Source organism: Triticum urartu, chromosome 3A (assembly GCF_056163025.1).
Source record: "Triticum urartu cultivar PI428250 chromosome 3A, HENAU_Tu73, whole genome shotgun sequence".
In the NCBI taxonomy this organism is placed as follows: domain Eukaryota; kingdom Viridiplantae; phylum Streptophyta; class Magnoliopsida; order Poales; family Poaceae; genus Triticum; species Triticum urartu.
The window spans coordinates 721,508,045-721,526,354 of record NC_141875.1 but is presented as its reverse complement, the minus strand read 5'-3'; the positions used below and the strand labels follow the sequence as shown (position 1 = coordinate 721,526,354).

The following is an 18,310-nucleotide window of genomic DNA, read 5'->3' as shown; positions in this document are numbered from 1 at the left end:
AGTTGTGTTTTAATATTGTGTCATCCATGTTCTTCGCATCACCTTACATTTAATTCTTTAACTTAATATTGTTATGCTGGAAATTTTTCCGGTTGCCAGATATTAAATGGTAATGAATGGAATATCAATTTGCTAGTTTCTAAATATTTGCAAAGTTTTAGCATGTTTATAGAAAAACTTATGAACATCTACAAACTAAAAATATACAATATGATATTTTTACTATGTATTTAATGGTACTAATTTGGTACGTAGTTAGTGATAATTTTTCAACTTCACACATTTTGACTTGAGATAAAAAATTATAGATCTTCTTTTTAAGCACAGATGAAGTATGTTATAACTCTATAATATAACATAAATAATATTGTGTGCGAAATGAAATTATGAGGAATTTGCAGAAATGTATTAGGCAATATGTAAGAGTTCACACATATGCCAAACAAGTCCATGTACGGTAACAACATTCTAAGTTTCAGGAATGAATTCATATGAAAATACAAAACAAGTCTCATCTAAATGGAACAAGGTAATGACATCATAAAATTCACCAACAAATTGATTCTAGTTTCTGAAGAGCCTCCTTTCTTCATACACTCGGTTGCTTTGTCCTCGAGATCTTTCGCCCTCCACCTCATCTCTCCACCTTCTTCGTGGCAAAACAACTTTCTAACACTCCTCTCAATCTTCCCCCTCTCCAACTTTCCCTCTAACTCAAATCCTGCCTTCCAGACCTCCTGGACATACCTGGCATTTATCATCTGATCGGCAAAATGGGGTCTACATATCATCGGAACACCCTCACATATGCTTTCCAACGTCGAGTTCCAGCCGTTATGGGTCCAAAAGCCACCAACCGCTTGGTGCCCAAGAACTTCTTGTTGAGGGGCCCAACTCACCACCATTCCCCTACCACGTGTCACCTCCTCAAAGCCTTCAGGTAGGCCTACCTTCCCTGAACATTGAACCAAGTTTGGCCTAATCACCCAAAGAAATGGCATGCAACTATTGGCCAAGCCCCATGCTGTCTCCACTAGCTCTTCCTGGGTCATGGATGCCAAGCTCCCAATGCTCAGAAATAGAACGGACTTCGCCTCCTGCTTATCCAGCCAATTCAAACAAGTTTTGTCTGCATCCAACAGGCTGCTCTGGGCACTTGGAGATATTTTGTGAAGCGGACCAACTGCGTACACTGGGACACCTAGACCATGGATGATCTTTTGGAGGTCGGCGCCTTCAAGCTCACTAAAGGTGTTAATGATGACACCAGAAGAATACCTCGCAGATTCCATAATGCGTTCAAGGCAATTGGACATTGTTGCATGCGGAGTTGTGGTTGAGAAGACCATGTCTCCTAGCTGGAGTGGTTGGAGATCATCCAGTGGCATGTTCAATTGCGCATGATCTGAAAATTTGGTAAAAAAAATGGCCAGTCATTGGTTGACTATTTGAGAATGCACCATTAGGAAATTAGGAACCTTAAACATGTGAGTCGGGTTTTCAACAAATGTTGATACTTGTAGGTGATTGTGGTTGTGTGTGGTAGTGTAGATATGTAATGTGAGTAATAATTTGTGCTTATAAAATGTTCTATATCCATAGGTAGCTACTTTTACTTCGCTTTTTCTTCTTCCATCTTAATGCAAGTCACCCCATCGGTATACTCTTACCATGAGTCTTACCAAATACCAGTTGTGTTATTTTTTGGTGTTTGAGGAGGAAAGTAGGTTTCCTACTGCGTATTATCTTAATTTTTGAGCATGAACGGACGGGTTGGGGTACTACAAGGCTTATGCCTCTAAGAAAAACAAGAATATACAGAAGCAAATCATATCATATCAAACGAAGGAATCAATACAATGAGTTGTGTTAAATTGAGGCGACTCTTTTGCATGCAATTTCACTTCACTCCATGTGCCATCTATTTTTCTGTATGACTCGTTCTTGGAGCTTGCACTATCTCCCTTTCAATTGGTGCTTGGTTCAGTGGACTTTTTGGTTTTAGCATTTCTTTTCTAAATTTTATTGAACCATAGGATATGTTGCTTGGTTGTTCCCACTAGTTTCTTGGAGCCGCACCTCGGTACACGGTACTTTTCGAGTATTCAAGCGACTGTCTGTATCAACCACAGTCAAATTTATGACAAAAAAGAAGTCCCATTTATCGTTTTCCTTATGAAAACATTCAATTATAGTCGTCCTTACTTTGTGTGATTGCTTTTTTATGGTCATTTTCGGTAATTAGCTATCGTGGGTACTTCCGGTTAGACGCACATTGCGTCAAATGGCTACAGTTCTGCAAAGAGCTCACCTATGGCGCGCCCATTTAGTCAGCATGGATATCGGTTTTTGGAACCTTCTCAAAGATTCATAGCCTTTTTTCATGTTGTTTCTTTTACCGGTTTTCTATGGTTTCTTTTTTACAAAAATCTTTTAAAAAGTTAAGAAATTTGAAAAATTGTTTCCAATTTTGAAAGATGTAGGACAATAAAAAAAATCATGTTTAATCATTTTCGGAATTTTAAAATGATAATATTTTCAAACTTTATTCATAAATTTTAAAAAATGTTCAGGAATTTTAATAAAAAATGGTTCTAAAATATCCATGTTATCAAAATTCATTCACAAATGTAAAAATATTCATGTTTCAAAAAATGTTGGAGAATTTTAAAAATGTACTTGTTGTCAAAATTTTGAAATTATAAAAAATGTACCGAGTTTCAAAATTTTGGACTTCCACAAAATTGCATTTTCCAAAAAAATCTTAGAAATTTCAAAAAAAATTGTGTTTTCAAAATATTATAGCTTTTGTAAGAAATATTCGTATTTTCAATAAAACAAAAAAAAGAGGAACATAAAGAATTGATATCTATAGTTACTGGGTCACTACAGTGACCGGTTCACTATGGTGGTAGTTGTTGCAACGAACCAACTTGATACGGTGCACTAGTCAGTACATCGGTTGCTACAATACGCGTTAAGTGGGCCAGACCAGTTGTGGCCTCGCATGTGCATTGGATTCTTATTTGAGGCAAAATCCGTCATATAGGGGCTTCCGCTACCTTTGATTGGAAAAAAAAGGAGCTTTCGCTACCATGATTGATCATGTCTGAAAAAATAGGCTTGATATATTCGTTACTTTGGCCCGGGGCTGTTACTAGATTGATAGGCCATGGCTTTGTTGGCACGAGAGCCATGAAATCACTAATTAAGGGGTTACCCTTGTAAATGTCACTCCCACTTTCTTTGTTGCTGAGAAATAACGCACTATATTTGCCCCACTTGTCACAAACTAGGAGTTTTCCTTTTTTTAATAGATTCATTTTTTAACGGTTTATCTCTTGAACCATGCGTCCAAAGCCCTAACCATTTTCATTGTTGGATTTCTTGCGTTGAGATCTTTGAAACTAGATCACAAGTTAATAGGTTTATGTGAACTTTAAAAAATGAAATACGTGGAATAAAAAATCAAACAAAAAAGAAATAAAAAACAGGAAGAGAACAGAAAAACAAAATATGAAAACCTAAAACCAAAAAAGACAAAAAAATAGAAAAAGGAAACTAAATAAACCAGAACCTTGAAACACAGTCGTGCTCCTCTAATAGCATAGGTCGTATTTTCCTGAATAATCAATTATGAGCCGGGGCTCATCTGCTCCTGGTGAACAGTAAATTCAAAAAAATACTAAAACCCAAAAGAAAATCTGGAATTTTTTACGTGGAAGATGTTCGAGCATGTGATGTCCGTGTCAAATTTCAGCTCTTGGCAAACAAAATTTGGTCCAAACGGTGCGCAAACTGTAAGCTTTTTCACAGGCACCAAATTTGTCTTTTTATCAAGAGCTATTGAAATGTCCAAACTCCGCGAAATTCAGCGTGGATTTCATGCAAATGAGTCACAAACAAAAAAACTGATTTTTTTAAAGAAATACTATTTAAAACGATTTTACCTTGCATCCTAATGTGCAGATGCACTCCGCTTCTGTATTTTCCCCAGTTTTGGGGAAGAACAACTATGCATCTCGTGGAAGCACAGGCTATGCTTCTCACGAAAAAGCGCTGCTTCGGCAAAAAAAATCCTCCAAAACTAGGGAAAACAAAGAAAAAAATTAAGAAGCCAAAAAGGCGAAAAAACCCAAATAAAACCCAAAAACGCGTGGAAAATACTGAAAACGCGAGGGTGCACCCAAAGTGTGACATGCGACGGGGGTTGGGCGCATCAGTTGACACGCTCCTAACCCAAGAAAGAGACCTTTGCGGTAGCCCTCCAAGGCATAACCCTTAATTAGATACTCCGCAAGAGTCGTAGGTTTTTTTAGTGGAAGCAGAGACGTAGTTGAGGGACCCCCCTAGCGCTGCTCACTTGGGCTGGCCCACGATATGTTTCTATGTAGCATCTCTAACGCTTTACATCGATGTGAGCTGAACTAGTTAGCCAGTGTGCAGTTTGCTAAAAAAAGGTAGTTAGTCTGTTCTAGAAGTGTATCTTAATTTCTGGATTCCATAAAGAAAACATAAATTCTATTAATGCACTAAGAAACTCGAAAAAAACACAAACAAAGCATTAGTACAGGTTGTTCTGATGGGTCATAAAAAGTTGTTCCATGCTAAGGAACATTTTGTTTTGACAAATGTTGCATCATTTCTTTTAAAAAATAAAGCGTCGCAACAAAAGCGTTCAACTGGTTTTCGAAAATGTTCCTCTGGTTGAAGAAAAAAATTCCAATGTTTAACTTCATCTCACATTAGGAAGTGTAATACTAGTTCAAGAAAAATGTTCGACAATGTCAATATAATTATAAACACGCCTTAAAAAATGGGCCGCTAGTTCAAGAAAAACTTTCCAACTGTTACATCAAACTGCGGCTGTTTTTTAAATGATGTGTTCACCTTAAGTTAGAAAATATGTCAATAGTTCAGAACAATGCTCCATACATTAAATGATGTTTTTCATCCAGCGCCATAGAAATGTCCACCGAAAATGTTGTAACTATTCAAAACACATCCAAAAGCGTCGTAGGAAATTTTAGGCACGTCATATATAAAAGGAAATTACTTGATGACTCAACATTGGTAAAACACATAAAGGAATATTAATGTAGTGAAGGAGAAAAATAACAAAAAATGTCATGCATCTAGATAACTACGTTGTACTTGTACCATCGGTTACAATGTCATGCATCTCAATGATGCATCTAAATTGCTATGTCACCTCTCTGTCTAATGCAATGTTTGCTATTGCATACTCATCTAAATTGCTAAACATTTTATCTCACTCACTGAAAGCATATCTTGTTTTTCCTTATTAATGCATAGATATAAATGGGTGTATTATGTTTACTTCATATATTAAACAAAAGTATTTCGTATTAAGGATTTATATGGTGTTTGTATACAAAATTTATAATTATCTGAATTTTCTACTTTTCTGTGTTAAAAGTCTAATTGAAGTAGGCATTCTCAAGGCTAAAGTTTTACTTGCATCGGCTAAAAAAAGTTCCAGTACTACTTGCATGTCAACTGTCCCGATGCAGAAAGTGCTGCGAACTGTTTGTTTGTTAGGTAGGTGTGGTAGTACAGTACCTTGTAGCGGGAGGAGGCCCTTGTCGCACAGCGCCGGGAAGGCCATGTAGGCGACGAGGCAAGCGGCGCCGCCCGTGCGAAGCACCAGCGTCGGCACGCCGAGCCGGTCGGCGACCACCTGCATGCCTCGGAGGTTGGAGTCCAGCACCAGGCACGCCGGCCGCGCTCCCTCCTCCTCCTCCAGCACTTCGCGGAGGCTGTTCTGGAAAGCTCCTTGCAGGCGCTCGTTGAAGCGCAGCAGCGCCCCGACGAAGTCAGCATCGCTGCCCGTAGGGACGAGGTCGGCGGCCGGCACGCCGGCTCCGACGGGCACGAAGCGGTACCCCAGTCCGGCGCGTTGAAGGCGGCGTGGAAGATGGTGACGCGGAGGCCATGGGCGTGCAGCACGGCCGCCAGCTGCAGCATCGGGCTCAGGTGGCCCTGGAACGGCAGCGGGAACATGAGCACGCGCCGGCCGGGGATCGCCGGAGCCTTCCCCGCCTCGCTGGCCATGGCTTTTGTTAGGGAGGGGAGTGCCTGATTGGTGATGGAGATATCGATCCGTATAGTGTTTGGTTCCTATATATACAGGGAACGTAATCATTAGTAGTAGTTGGTGGATTTGGATTGGATCGAAATAAAAGAGGATCGTGTGATTAGAGCGCAATGAATCGGTGAGAGCGGGAGAGAATGGATGGATATGGGATGCCAGCACGAGGATTCGAGTGCGTGCTTTGTTTAGGGAGAAAACGATTGCATCCGGACCAGGCCGACCGTCCTGAGTCCTGACGGCGACCCAAACGGACGCGAGTATTGTTCACTTTTTATCCCTTTGATGAGTAGGGAACACGGACAGCGGGGACACGGCCACACGGGGGACATGCGGATATGGCGTTGTTACCCAACGGTAATATCCCATTTGGTGAGATGTCCGCCCACGTCATTCGTCAAACACCTAGAAGGCGCAGCCGACGCCAGCGTCAACGACGAGCATGATCAATTCAGACAGACCCAAGTATCTCTCCTTTCTAAATTCATATAAAGAATCACCTTAGTATAATTTTTCTTTTAATAATTTAGTTGTGTGCATTCTCAATGTCTTGACTAGTTCTTGACTTTGTATTGGTGCAAAGGCCATTTGTACATTCAAAAAAAAAATTAATGTTATGATTTGTAAGGCACTTAACATATATATTTTTGGTATAATGTATTGTCAACATTAAATCTCCAAATATATCCATGAAGGTAATACCAAATTTACATTAATATATTAATCCTTATAAGAAAATGGCATAATGTATTAGTAATCGAAACTCTTATAATCATGGACCGTACAATTTTAGATCTCTTTATCAGAATTATTCGGTCCTGTCCCACGGGTTAGGTGCTTAGCTCAAGGTGGAAGGTGAAGCCTAGTAAATTGATGGAAGCATCTCAACCTATGCAGAGGGCCGCATTCGCTGATTTAATAGGTTGGAGATTCTCCCGAATACCTGAACATCGTGTTGGTTACAAACTTGATTCGAACATAAAAAGGGATAAGGAAAGCTAACAACCTGACAAGATCCTAGCCGACACGCACACACGTGCTAATTCAACATGTTTAAAATGATGCAATAGTTCAAACTCTAACAACCTCTCTTAATCACAACTTTCTCAAGTCGAGATTACATTTTAATTCCTTCGAATTCTCGTGGGCAATGCTTCTAAAGTCATGTGTAACTTCATTTCTTCAATGAATAAATCAAACGTACATCAACATGTTGGTGCCTCGCCCTCTCACAAAGTGCAAGTCTATTTTTATGTGTTTCGTATGGGCATCAAACACTAGGTTAACACATAAATGGGTATCGCCTAAATTATCGCACCTAATACAAGGAGTTTTTGCTTGAGGCACTCCAAGTTTGGCGAGCAAAGACTGGACCAAAATGATTCATGTCGTGGCATTTTCAAGGGATTTATATTATGCTTCGATACTTGATCTTGACATTGTTGTGTGTTTCTTAGCATACCATGAAAATAAGTTTAGTCGAAAAAAATATTGTAAATAACTAGTTGATCTTCTACATATATCATCCAAGCTTCCACCTCAATCCACATCAGCGAAGACATTTTCCAAGGTAGGTGATGACTTATTAAATGTCAAATCAACACTCAAAGTGTTCATGACATACCTCAAAATACGTTCTGCAACAGTTCATTAAACTATGATAGGGGAATGCAGAAATTGGAATACCTTACTTACAATGAGAGGGATATCAAGTTTAGTGATACTCAAGTGTTGAAGTGCACCAACTATGCTCCTACTTGTTGTGATATGTTCTTATCCCAAGGGTTCTCCCTCAAGAACCGACAAGTTTTCAGTGTTTTGAGAGTTGAGATGGAGAAGGCTTAAGCCCCTACATTCCAACTGGAGTCAAAAGATCTAGTGCATATTTTCCCTGTGATGGCACCATCCTCAATCTTCTTAATTACAATCGCACAGAGAAATCTAAGCCTCCCAAGTTCTTCACGACAAAGTATGTGTTTAATAGGTTTTTTGCTTCTTCATTAGATGAGCTAGTGATGATAACTATGTCATCAGCATAAATAAGCACAAAATTACTACTCCAAATTTAATATAAATGGGTACTGAAGTATCAAACTTGGAATGAATATAACCATATATTGAAGATTTGAGCTTAAATGATAATACCATCCCCTAGGAGCCTATTTAAGTCCATATAAGGTCTTGTCAAACTTACACACCTACTAGGGTCATAAACAACACACACACGCGTGCGCACACACAAACACTAGATACAACAAGAGACAAGATCTTGCTTAAGTCCATATAAGGCATTGTCAAACTTACACACATGGAATGGTGCACGGTTATCTTCAAACCCAAGCGGTTCTTTCATGTAAACATCATCTTCCAAATATGAAAGTGACAATAATCGGGGTATTTACATGTATTAATTAGGCATTAATGTTGTTATCTCGTGCTTCGTAAAAGTAGCTCCTTGATTACCACTAATTTTCATTAGGATCACACAAAAATGGGGGGTTGGACAAAAGATGTTGTGCAAGTACTTATTGCTAGCATGTACAACCACATACGAAGTACATGCCTACATGAGTTGATAAATTTGAGCTATATTATTAGCAGCCTATGTACCGTTGTTGTTTAATTGATTCAATCCAGCCAACGTCCCATTATCCATCCTCATGCCTACGCTTTTGATAATTATTGCTCTCGTTAAGATCTTTGTACTTAGCAACTATTGGATATTGCTGCTTTCTGTTACTTTATTGCCATCAAACTACGGCAACTCCATCACATTTGCTACTAATAAACTCTCATGGGCAAGTATTTGTTTTCAAGTGTAGTTGAATTGACAACTCAATTGCTGAAGCTTATATATATTATTTGGATCCCCTTGTATTGAATCAATAGATTTGGGTTTCCATACTTCTCATCGACTGTTGCAACCCCCTACACTTGTGGGTTATCACCAGGCTAATTGAAGTGTGATCACACGCCTCTGCTATTCTCGTACAAGGCTATAGACAAATAGACATATGACTCCGCACCATACAGGCCATGTACAGGGTGAGGCGGGAGAGTTAATCTATTGATCATCACAATTTTTTTTGCCACCTTGATCAAAGATAGATTAAGGATAGAGCTAGTCCTATTAGCAAAATTTCTTTGTGAAGTAGAACGGCGATATTAGCACATATGGTTTGAAACGGGAACAAGTTTTCATAAAAAGCAATATCCCTACATATATAAACTCATCTAGAATGAACATCAAGGCACTTGAATCCCTTATGAAGAGCAATATAGCCTAGAAAACACACTACTTATATCTAAAATAAAGTTTGCGGGCATTGTAGGGCCTACAATTTGGCCAATGAATACACGCAAATATGTGAACAGATGCAGAATCATGTCTGGTAACTAGGGGGCATTCAATGGTTGTCAAAAAGTTGATGACTCGGGTTGGCAACATGCTGATGAGATGGGTTGCAATAAGGAATGCTTTGTCCAAAAATTTTAATGGCATAGAAGCATTTGCAAGAGTAACTCTACTTCAACAATGTGTTAATTTTTTAGAAATCTGTTGAACCATTTTGTTGGTGATCATGGTGTAATAGACATGATGGGGAATTATTTCTTAAGGAACTTAAGTTTTCATATTGGCCACCCCGATTATATTGTGCAACAATATTTTTCCTATCAAATTGTACTCAACAAGTGCTTGAAATTTATGAAAATATCTGAAAACCATTAGATATCTTCTTAATAAGATATATCCATATGTACTTGCTAAAGTCATCAATGAAACTTGCATAGTAGGTATATAATGAGTAGGGTGTTTTGGTAAAAAAAAATCAAAAAATTCGTAAAAAGAAAATTAAAAAAAATTGTGCGGTAGAAAATTTGATGCCTGGGGTCCGCTCCAAATTTCAAGTCATTTGGGCATTTGAGCAGTTCTCAGAAAAAAGACTAATCGGACCAAAATAATACATGAATAGTAAACATTTTTACAAACCCTCAATTTGTCTTTTTTTCTGAGAGCTCCTCGGATGTCCAAATGATTTGAAAATTGGAGTGGGCCTCACGCATCAAATTGTCTACCTCACAAAAAAATGTAATTTTTTTGAATTTTTCTAGTATTTATTTTGATTTTTTTCAGCGTGGGTGCAGATGAACTCGGGTGCAGAGATGGATTTTTGGTATATAATCCAATAGAGATAGGAGTTGGTCCCCATGCATCACCCAACACAAGCTCTGAAGAACAAGTAGAAAGAATATTTGAGACATGGTATGTAAGTTGACGACTTCTGCCTTTTTAACATGAACACACACTAACTCGGAACTAGACTCGCCACAAAAGGGAGTTTATTATTCCTGAGAATTTGTTGATTATGGAGGACGATGAATTTCCTAGGTGGCTATGCCACCTTTACATAGATGGTGTGGTGACACTAAGAACTTACTACTTGATCTCCTAACTTGAGGGACTAGAGAATAAAGTACTCCTTCACTTTTGTCTCGCTGAATTATTTTTTCCATTACCTATTGATAAGAAAAATTAGGTGAAACCCAACATAGACTTGGTTCTCAATGGCAGGACGATTAAGAAAAAACAAGATTCTTTGATGAACTAGAAACATGAAGGATATTTTTAAGATGACGATTATGTTTCTTTAATAATTGAATAGCCAACATGACTTATTCTCGTACCCAATCCATTGGTTCTATCCACCCGATATTGTATGTGATACTTGTCACAAATCATCAGTTATCAAGATCTCTATGATCTGATCAATGGCCTCATTGTTAGCGTACACCAATTTGTGTTGACGCAATAAGTGGTGTTGGCAGACCAACAACCTCCTCTTCTTGTTGATAGAAATTGTCGTAGCACCACTAGCAATCCGACACATTTTGGCTAGACTTGCCACATATTTGGCAAATCAGTCAAGGCTTAGTCCCGCTCTTACTACTGTTGTCGATGTTAGGGTCCCTAGGAGAGCACCCATAATGATGGCATTAGAGCGACGCTCGTGTATGTTTCCATGTGGCCACCGTTTTTGTGCACCTAGAGGAAAGCATTGTCCCCAAGAAGTGAATCTCGTGTACTAACATGAAGCCGAGTTCATTGAGGACTTCAAGTTGCTGCTTGAGCCTTGGAGCAGAACCATCTGCATGCCAGAATTTGGCATATGTCATGTAGCTCACCCAAAATAGTAGACTCACTTGGGGGCGAACTTGTTATACCCGCACCTTGGACATGTCCCAAGCCTCAGTCCCGGCATTTACCTGAACTCCGACGAGCTCCCATGGCATGAAAATAACTGGAACGGCAAGACCGGGGTGCTCCTATTCTCCCCCTTCAACGGGTAGTCGCCCTTATAACGCATGGGGACGCAAGGGTAGGCCGACCCATTTGCGCATGTAGCTCCTTCGCATGTATGTGTTCGCTACATCATGTTTGCAAGATGTGCATGAAAACATATCGCTTCAGTATTGCGAAAAAAGGTACATGTATTACTACGGGTTCACCACACATCCACCAATATTATTTTCTTTTCCTAATAATCTAAAAAATGTCAAGATTCTAAAAATATGTATCAAATATAAAAAATGCTCACAAAACTTTTAAAAAATACTAATGAATACAAAAAGAGTCACAAATTTGAAAGAAAGTACAAAAATATAAAAAGTTCGTATTCAAAAAATTATAAATTTTCCTAAATTTTAAAATGTTTGTAGATTTTAAGAAATATTCATAAATTAAAAAATGTTAACAAGCACAAATTGATCATGGATTTGAAAAAACTGTTCACCATTTAAAAATAGTTCATAATGTTAAGAAAGTATTCATGAATTAAAAAGGGGAAAATAATAAGAAAACACAAAGAAAAACCTAGTAAAAACTAGCATTAGAATCAGAAAAAAAAACTGGCAGAAAGCTTCCCAAAGCTTCCTCGAACAAGGAAACACATTGTGGGATGAAGATACATGGGCCTCCCCATACCCCAAACGGAGGATGAGTGGGATGGACGTTTTGTTTGTAATAAATAAATACTTCCTCCGTCCAATAATATAAGACCTTATTACATATATTGGATGTAATAAGGTCTTATATTACGGAGGGAGTGATACTTTACAAAAGGATGTAAAATCAAATCATATGTGCGAGTTATGTCTTGCTTGTTCCAAGACTTAGCTCTAACTAACCTATGGTGCGACGTCTTGCATTGTCTGAGTGTGGCGGTCCATTGAAGTGGTTTGTGGGAACGTTCGGAATACCGGTTCATGGAAACCTTCCACCGATTTTGTCTGGTTTCAGCAAGGTTTCGTGCGTGTTTTATCTATGTTATTTTACTTGATTTTTCTCTCTTTTCTTTTTTTTTCAAATACTTGTCGACCTTTTTAACATGTTATACATTTTTCATAGAAATGACTAGACTGTTTTTCATACATGTTTAATTTTTTAACATGTTATAAACATATTTTTGAACTGTGCGAGAACTTTTGTAAACGACATGAACATTCTTTGATTGGTCTGACACATGTTTTTATTATGATAATGTTTTTCTTACATTGTAGGATTTTTTAACATGCCATGAATATATTTATTAAACACGTCAGCATTTTTCTAAAATGTCATACACCATTTTGCATTATGGTACAATTTTTTTCCTCAAATTACATGAAAACTCTTAAATTGTATGAAAATGTCAAATATGTTTTGAAAAGTGTGAACATTTTAGAAATGCCATAAATATTTTTTCCCATTAACTGGACAGGTTTTGTCACTGCATGAATTTTTTTTCAAATGTGCAACGAATGCTTATTAAATTTGAAGTAAATTAAATTTTTGAACATACATATTTAGAATATAAAACAAACTAAAAAAATTAAAAATACAGACCTACGTAACAAAATCTCAGAATCCTATTTAGCAGGCCTAGTTGATCCTCGGGGTTGCGTCAAACTCTCAGCGACTATAACTCGCACTAAGCGAGACGAAAGGGCCTGTCGCGTCGAACGCTGATAGAGCGCCCGGGACTCGACCCATCGACTCCTGTATTGATTGTGACGGCTGCTAGCCACTGCACAACAATTATTCTTTTGTTTATTTCATTGTTTTTATCGACTTTTTATTATCTTTTGTATTTGTTTGTTCGGTTTAAGTTTTGACATTCCTGATTCTCTGGTTTATTTTTGTTTCTACACATTTTGCTAATGCATGATCAACATTTTTCCTATGCATTTGTAACATTTTTAAATACATGGTAAAAAAATGTGTATACATTTTTAACATTTTCCCAATGTTTGATTAATAGTTTCTCAATAAAAAGATTAACATTTTTTGAATACATGGTCAATATTTTGCTATACATATTTAAAGTTTAACAAAAATTGTTCAACATTTTTATCAAATGCTTGATTAACCTTTTTATATAGGCAAAACTGATAAAAACCCTTTATATACATGAACTAATATTTTCATCATTTACTTCATACATGGTCAACATTTTTTCTATCCACATTTAAGGTTTCCCAAATGCTTGACTAAACTTTTTCAAATACTTGTTCAAAATTTTCTGAAATACTTGATTAACATTTTTAAATACATGTTCAACAATTTTTTCAAATGCTTTATTAAATTTATATATACATGATCAAAACATTCATCATTTTTGAATAAGTGATCAATATTTTTTGTATACACGTACAACATTGTCCGAATGATTGTTCAACATTTTCGAAATACTTGTTCAACATTTTTAATATTTATTCAATATTTTTCAAATACTCGTTAAACGTTTTTCAAATAATTGTTAAAAAAATTCAAATACTTAATCAAATGTTTTCAAATACCCGGTAATTTTTTTTCAAATACTTAATCAACATTTCAAAAGAACTAATACAAAAAACAAAAAGAAAAAAGAGTTTGTGGCCAATGCTCGCGTGGCCGCCCATCACGGTCACCCCATCAGCGAATCCGAAGGCTGACTTGCTGAAGACGAGATATAGGGCCGCTCCGTCAAACATGCGTGTTTTCGCTGAAGGGTGGTTGCAACCACAGCGAGGTGTTAAAGCAGTGCAAGCAAATGGCTTTTCTGGTATATTTTTTTCTTTAGCTGGTTTTTCCTCTTTTTTCTTTTTCTATTTTCATTTTTGTGCTTTTTTTCTCCTCTTTTGTTGTTCTCTTTCCTTTTCCTATTCTTTCATTTTATACTTTTTCCGTTTTTATCTTAATACATTGTTAATGATTTAAAAAATTATTCATGGATTTCAAATTTTGTTTAATTTTGATAATTTCATCACGATACAAAATTTGGTCAGCGTGTATCACAAAATGTTCCATATTTATTTCAATATTGTCCAGCATATATAAATTTAATTTCAATCTGTAGTTAAAAATTGTTCAACATATATTACAAGATTGTTCAAGGTATATTTAAAATTTGTTCATTATATATCTAAAAAATGTTGACTGTGTATTTTAAAAAAAATCAGCGTATATTAAAAAAGTTCAAGATATATTTGAAAGCTACCCATCGTATATAATAAAATTCAACAAATGTTTGGATTTTAAAAAAATCGCGTTTTGAATAATTATTCACGATTTTCCAAAAAAAACGTTTTAAGAGTTTGTTCGAGTGTCACAAATAATTCAAGAAAAACTTTATTCATTTATGTTTAGGAAGATTAATATATGAATCTATCGCTCTACATAATAATTTTAATTTATGCAATAATTTAAGACATACTTTGTTGCTAGTGCATCGGTGCGCAATGCGGCTATCTAGCATCAATCACTGTATTTTTTCTTCACAACTTATATTTACGTTCGCTCTTGGGAATGAGCCGGTCCGTTTTGCGTGAATCCTTCAGCGAAAGCTTCTCATTTTGACGCTCACGAGCATCGAGCAGGAGCTCTCCAAAATCATATACAATGCTCCCGTTGATTCGCATTGTCGATGTTTCGCATAGAGCCGAACGGACATCGACTAAACCGGGTCGGCCCATTTAGCAAGTCAATTTCCTTGGTTGTTGAGGCATTGAAAACTTCTAGAAGGTTCCAACACGGCCTTTCCAATTTCCTTTTTAATTTTTTTATTTATTGTTTTTCTTTCCTTTGGTTTTTTAAATGGTCGTGTTTGTAAAAAAATTGGGATTTTCAAACAAAGTGAAATTTTAGAAAAACATCAAAAATTGAAAAACATATTCAGGATTTTTAAAAAGCTATAGGTCTTCCTGGAATGTTATAGAAGTTTGAAATTTTAAAAAAGCTATAGGTTTTTTATATAAATGTGCATTTTAACTAAACTGTTCATAATTTTTAAGCGATGAATCACAATATTTTTAGAAACTATTCAGTTTTGTTTTAATTTATGATTTTAACATTTCCTACTGCAGATGTTTTTCCTAGAAAACTGGCTAGAAATGGCCCTGGTATAGAAAATGGTTATAGTACATGGGCTGGCCTAAATTATGCGTCATGTGCGAATGGGCTGAAATATACCTTTAAACAGGGACGGCCCACCACAGCATCACCTCTACCGTTCGCTCTGGTGGGCCGGCCCAAAATATTTATTTTTTCAAAGCTTTTATCTACAGTGCATTTACTAAAACAACAACAGTGCATACTCGGTTTGGAAACCTTCCATTCGGTTTAGGTATGTTCCGACAATTTATGTTCTCTGCTGGTTTTAATTCGTTCATTTTCTGTTTTTATTAACGTTTTCTCCTTTTTCTATTTCTTTAGTTTTCATTTTTTCTATTTTTCAAGTACATGTTAAATTTTTTGAAGTCATGTTGCACAATTTAATATACAGGTTTAACATTGTTTGGATACACTCTATTGTTTCTCAAATGCAGTATATGTTAAACATTTATCCCAATACATATAGAACATTTGTCAAATGAACATTGAACATCTTTTTTGACTATGTACATTGAACATTTTTCAAATGCACAACAAACAATTACTAAACACACACTGAACATTTTTCAAAAATTTCATTAACTTCTCTAAAACGTGGTACATGTTTTAAATGTTATTAACATTTGTTAAATAAGAGGTGAGCATTTCAAATACACAATGAAGATATTTAAAACATACATTTTTAACACTTTTTAAAACATATGTTGAACATATTTCTAATACATGTCAAACATTTTTATAATACATGATTAGTAAGATTCAATATGTTTAAAACTTTTTAGATACACAGTGAAATTTTTTGGAATACACTATGAACATATTCTTTAATACACGACAATGATTTTTGTAAACACATGATGAACATTTTTCAAAATATTATGAACATCTTTTAAACTTCATGAGTATTTTTATGAATGGTAAGAACATCTTCTAAATATCATGAACAAATTTTTGAACGTGTGAATATTTTTTTGAATATAACTTTTATTTTTGTATGAATATTATTTATAAATATCTTGGAAGCTACAAAAACAAGTGTAAATCACCGTTGGTACCCCAAAAAAACAAGAAAACATAGCCAAACCAACGCTATGATGGAATGAACCAATCAAGACGCACAACAGACCAATCAAGGTGCTAAACTTGGGCCTGACCCGTTTAACCTGCGTTCTAGGCGAGCACTCTTGCGCCCCGCAGCAAGCGAGATCAAGACGCTCCCCATGAGCGACAAACTAAGGGGCTCTCCAAAAACCGGTGCTGAGAAGACGGATTTTATAGTGTCCTGATAGGGTTGCTCACTTTACATTTGCGCCTCCTTGTTCCTTGGTAGCAGCAATCAGCAGGCCCATCTTGCTTCATGTTTTGGAGCCTCATATTGAAGAGAGATACATCGACCTGACAGAAACTGTAAAGAGAATAGAACCCTAACTTAAATCCAAAAGACTCAACTAAGAAGTAGAATTACAATCAAGACCGAAGAATCACCTGAGCTTGAAGCCACCATCTGTCACCTGCCTCCGGCACCACCACAGCAGCCACTGAAGGAAAAGAGAACAAAACAAGTGTTCATTCACGTTTAATGCGACCCCATCATTGATCTATAACTTTTGAGACTTCCAAAGTGGCTTGCCAAAGGTGAAGCCATGTAGTTGAAAAATCTAGCCAGGGCGGCACCTTGGACATGCCATATAACTCCAGATTTGGCACCCCCACGCGACGGTGTCGAATGAGGAAACCTGAACTGTCTTCAACCATGAATTCACCGTCTTCTAGCTATCAAAGACGTTGATCACTGTCGGCACGCGCTCTTGAACAACCTCATGTGCTCCGGGCCGACAGCAGAGCGAACGTTGTCGTAATGACAGAGCATGAGGACACAATCCACCACAAAGGATGTCGCCGCAGCCACACCATACCCACTTGAATAGACTAGCACACAAATCCATCACCTACCATACAGCAGAACACCATGTAGAGGACGGATCTGGAGCTTCATTAAAGTGGACTTCTCTCAACATGAATTGTTTGACAATATGTTATTTGGTTGAGTTTTTGTTATTGTCGGAAAGATATGTGTGACTATATGTTAATTGGTTGAGTTTTTTATTGTTGTTGGAAAGTTAACTAAATAGTACATAAATATATTCTTCCATCACAGAAGGATTACCTCTTCAATTTTTTAAAGCTCTTCACATTTTCTAAAATCTCAAATGGTTGTATTGTTTATAAAAGAGAAATGTATTTTTTTGTCAATCAACTATTTTAAAACTATAGAAATGATCCCTTAACTCCAAAACATCAAATTTCACTCCCTTAACTTTCAAAACACGACAAGTTTAGCACCTCGTGCCCCCTCGGGTGGTTTCTTGCTAACATGGAGTGGATTTGACTCGAACTACGTGGGACCCTCCTATCAGTGGCGGAAGGAGCCACGCAAAATATAGTGCACCGAATGACCTCAAAGGCTCGAGCTTAGGACCTTAGGTACCGGTATTTGAGTTTCTGCCACAGACAGGCATGTCCCACATAGTTCAAGCCAAAAACCACTCCACGGCAGCAAGAAACCACCTGAAGTGGCACGAGGGACTAAACTTATCTGATTTTGAAAGTTTAGGGACTAAAGTTTGCTGGTTTGGAGTTGAGTGACCATTCCTATACTCTCGAAAGAGTTGAGGGATGAAAAATAAACATTTCCCTTTATAATTCCCTAGAGAATGCTTTCGCCTAAAACCCTTTACATACCAACATGAGGATTATAAATTTATAATTCCCTAGAGACAACACTATGA

The 18,310-nt window shown here is 36.9% G+C and overlaps 1 protein-coding gene across 1 annotated transcript; it reads right to left on the bottom strand.

The window, feature by feature from the left end:
• Positions 1-384: 384 nt before the first annotated feature.
• Positions 385-6,152, bottom strand: LOC125530462 (UDP-glucose iridoid glucosyltransferase). Its single transcript, XM_048694854.2, has 2 exons — positions 5,584-6,152; positions 385-1,405 (listed from the first exon to the last, which is right to left on the bottom strand). Exons 1-2 carry the CDS (start codon positions 5,705-5,707, stop codon positions 516-518), a joined length of 1,014 nt encoding a protein of 337 aa, XP_048550811.2. The 5' UTR covers positions 5,708-6,152; the 3' UTR covers positions 385-515.
• Positions 6,153-18,310: the final 12,158 nt, after the last annotated feature.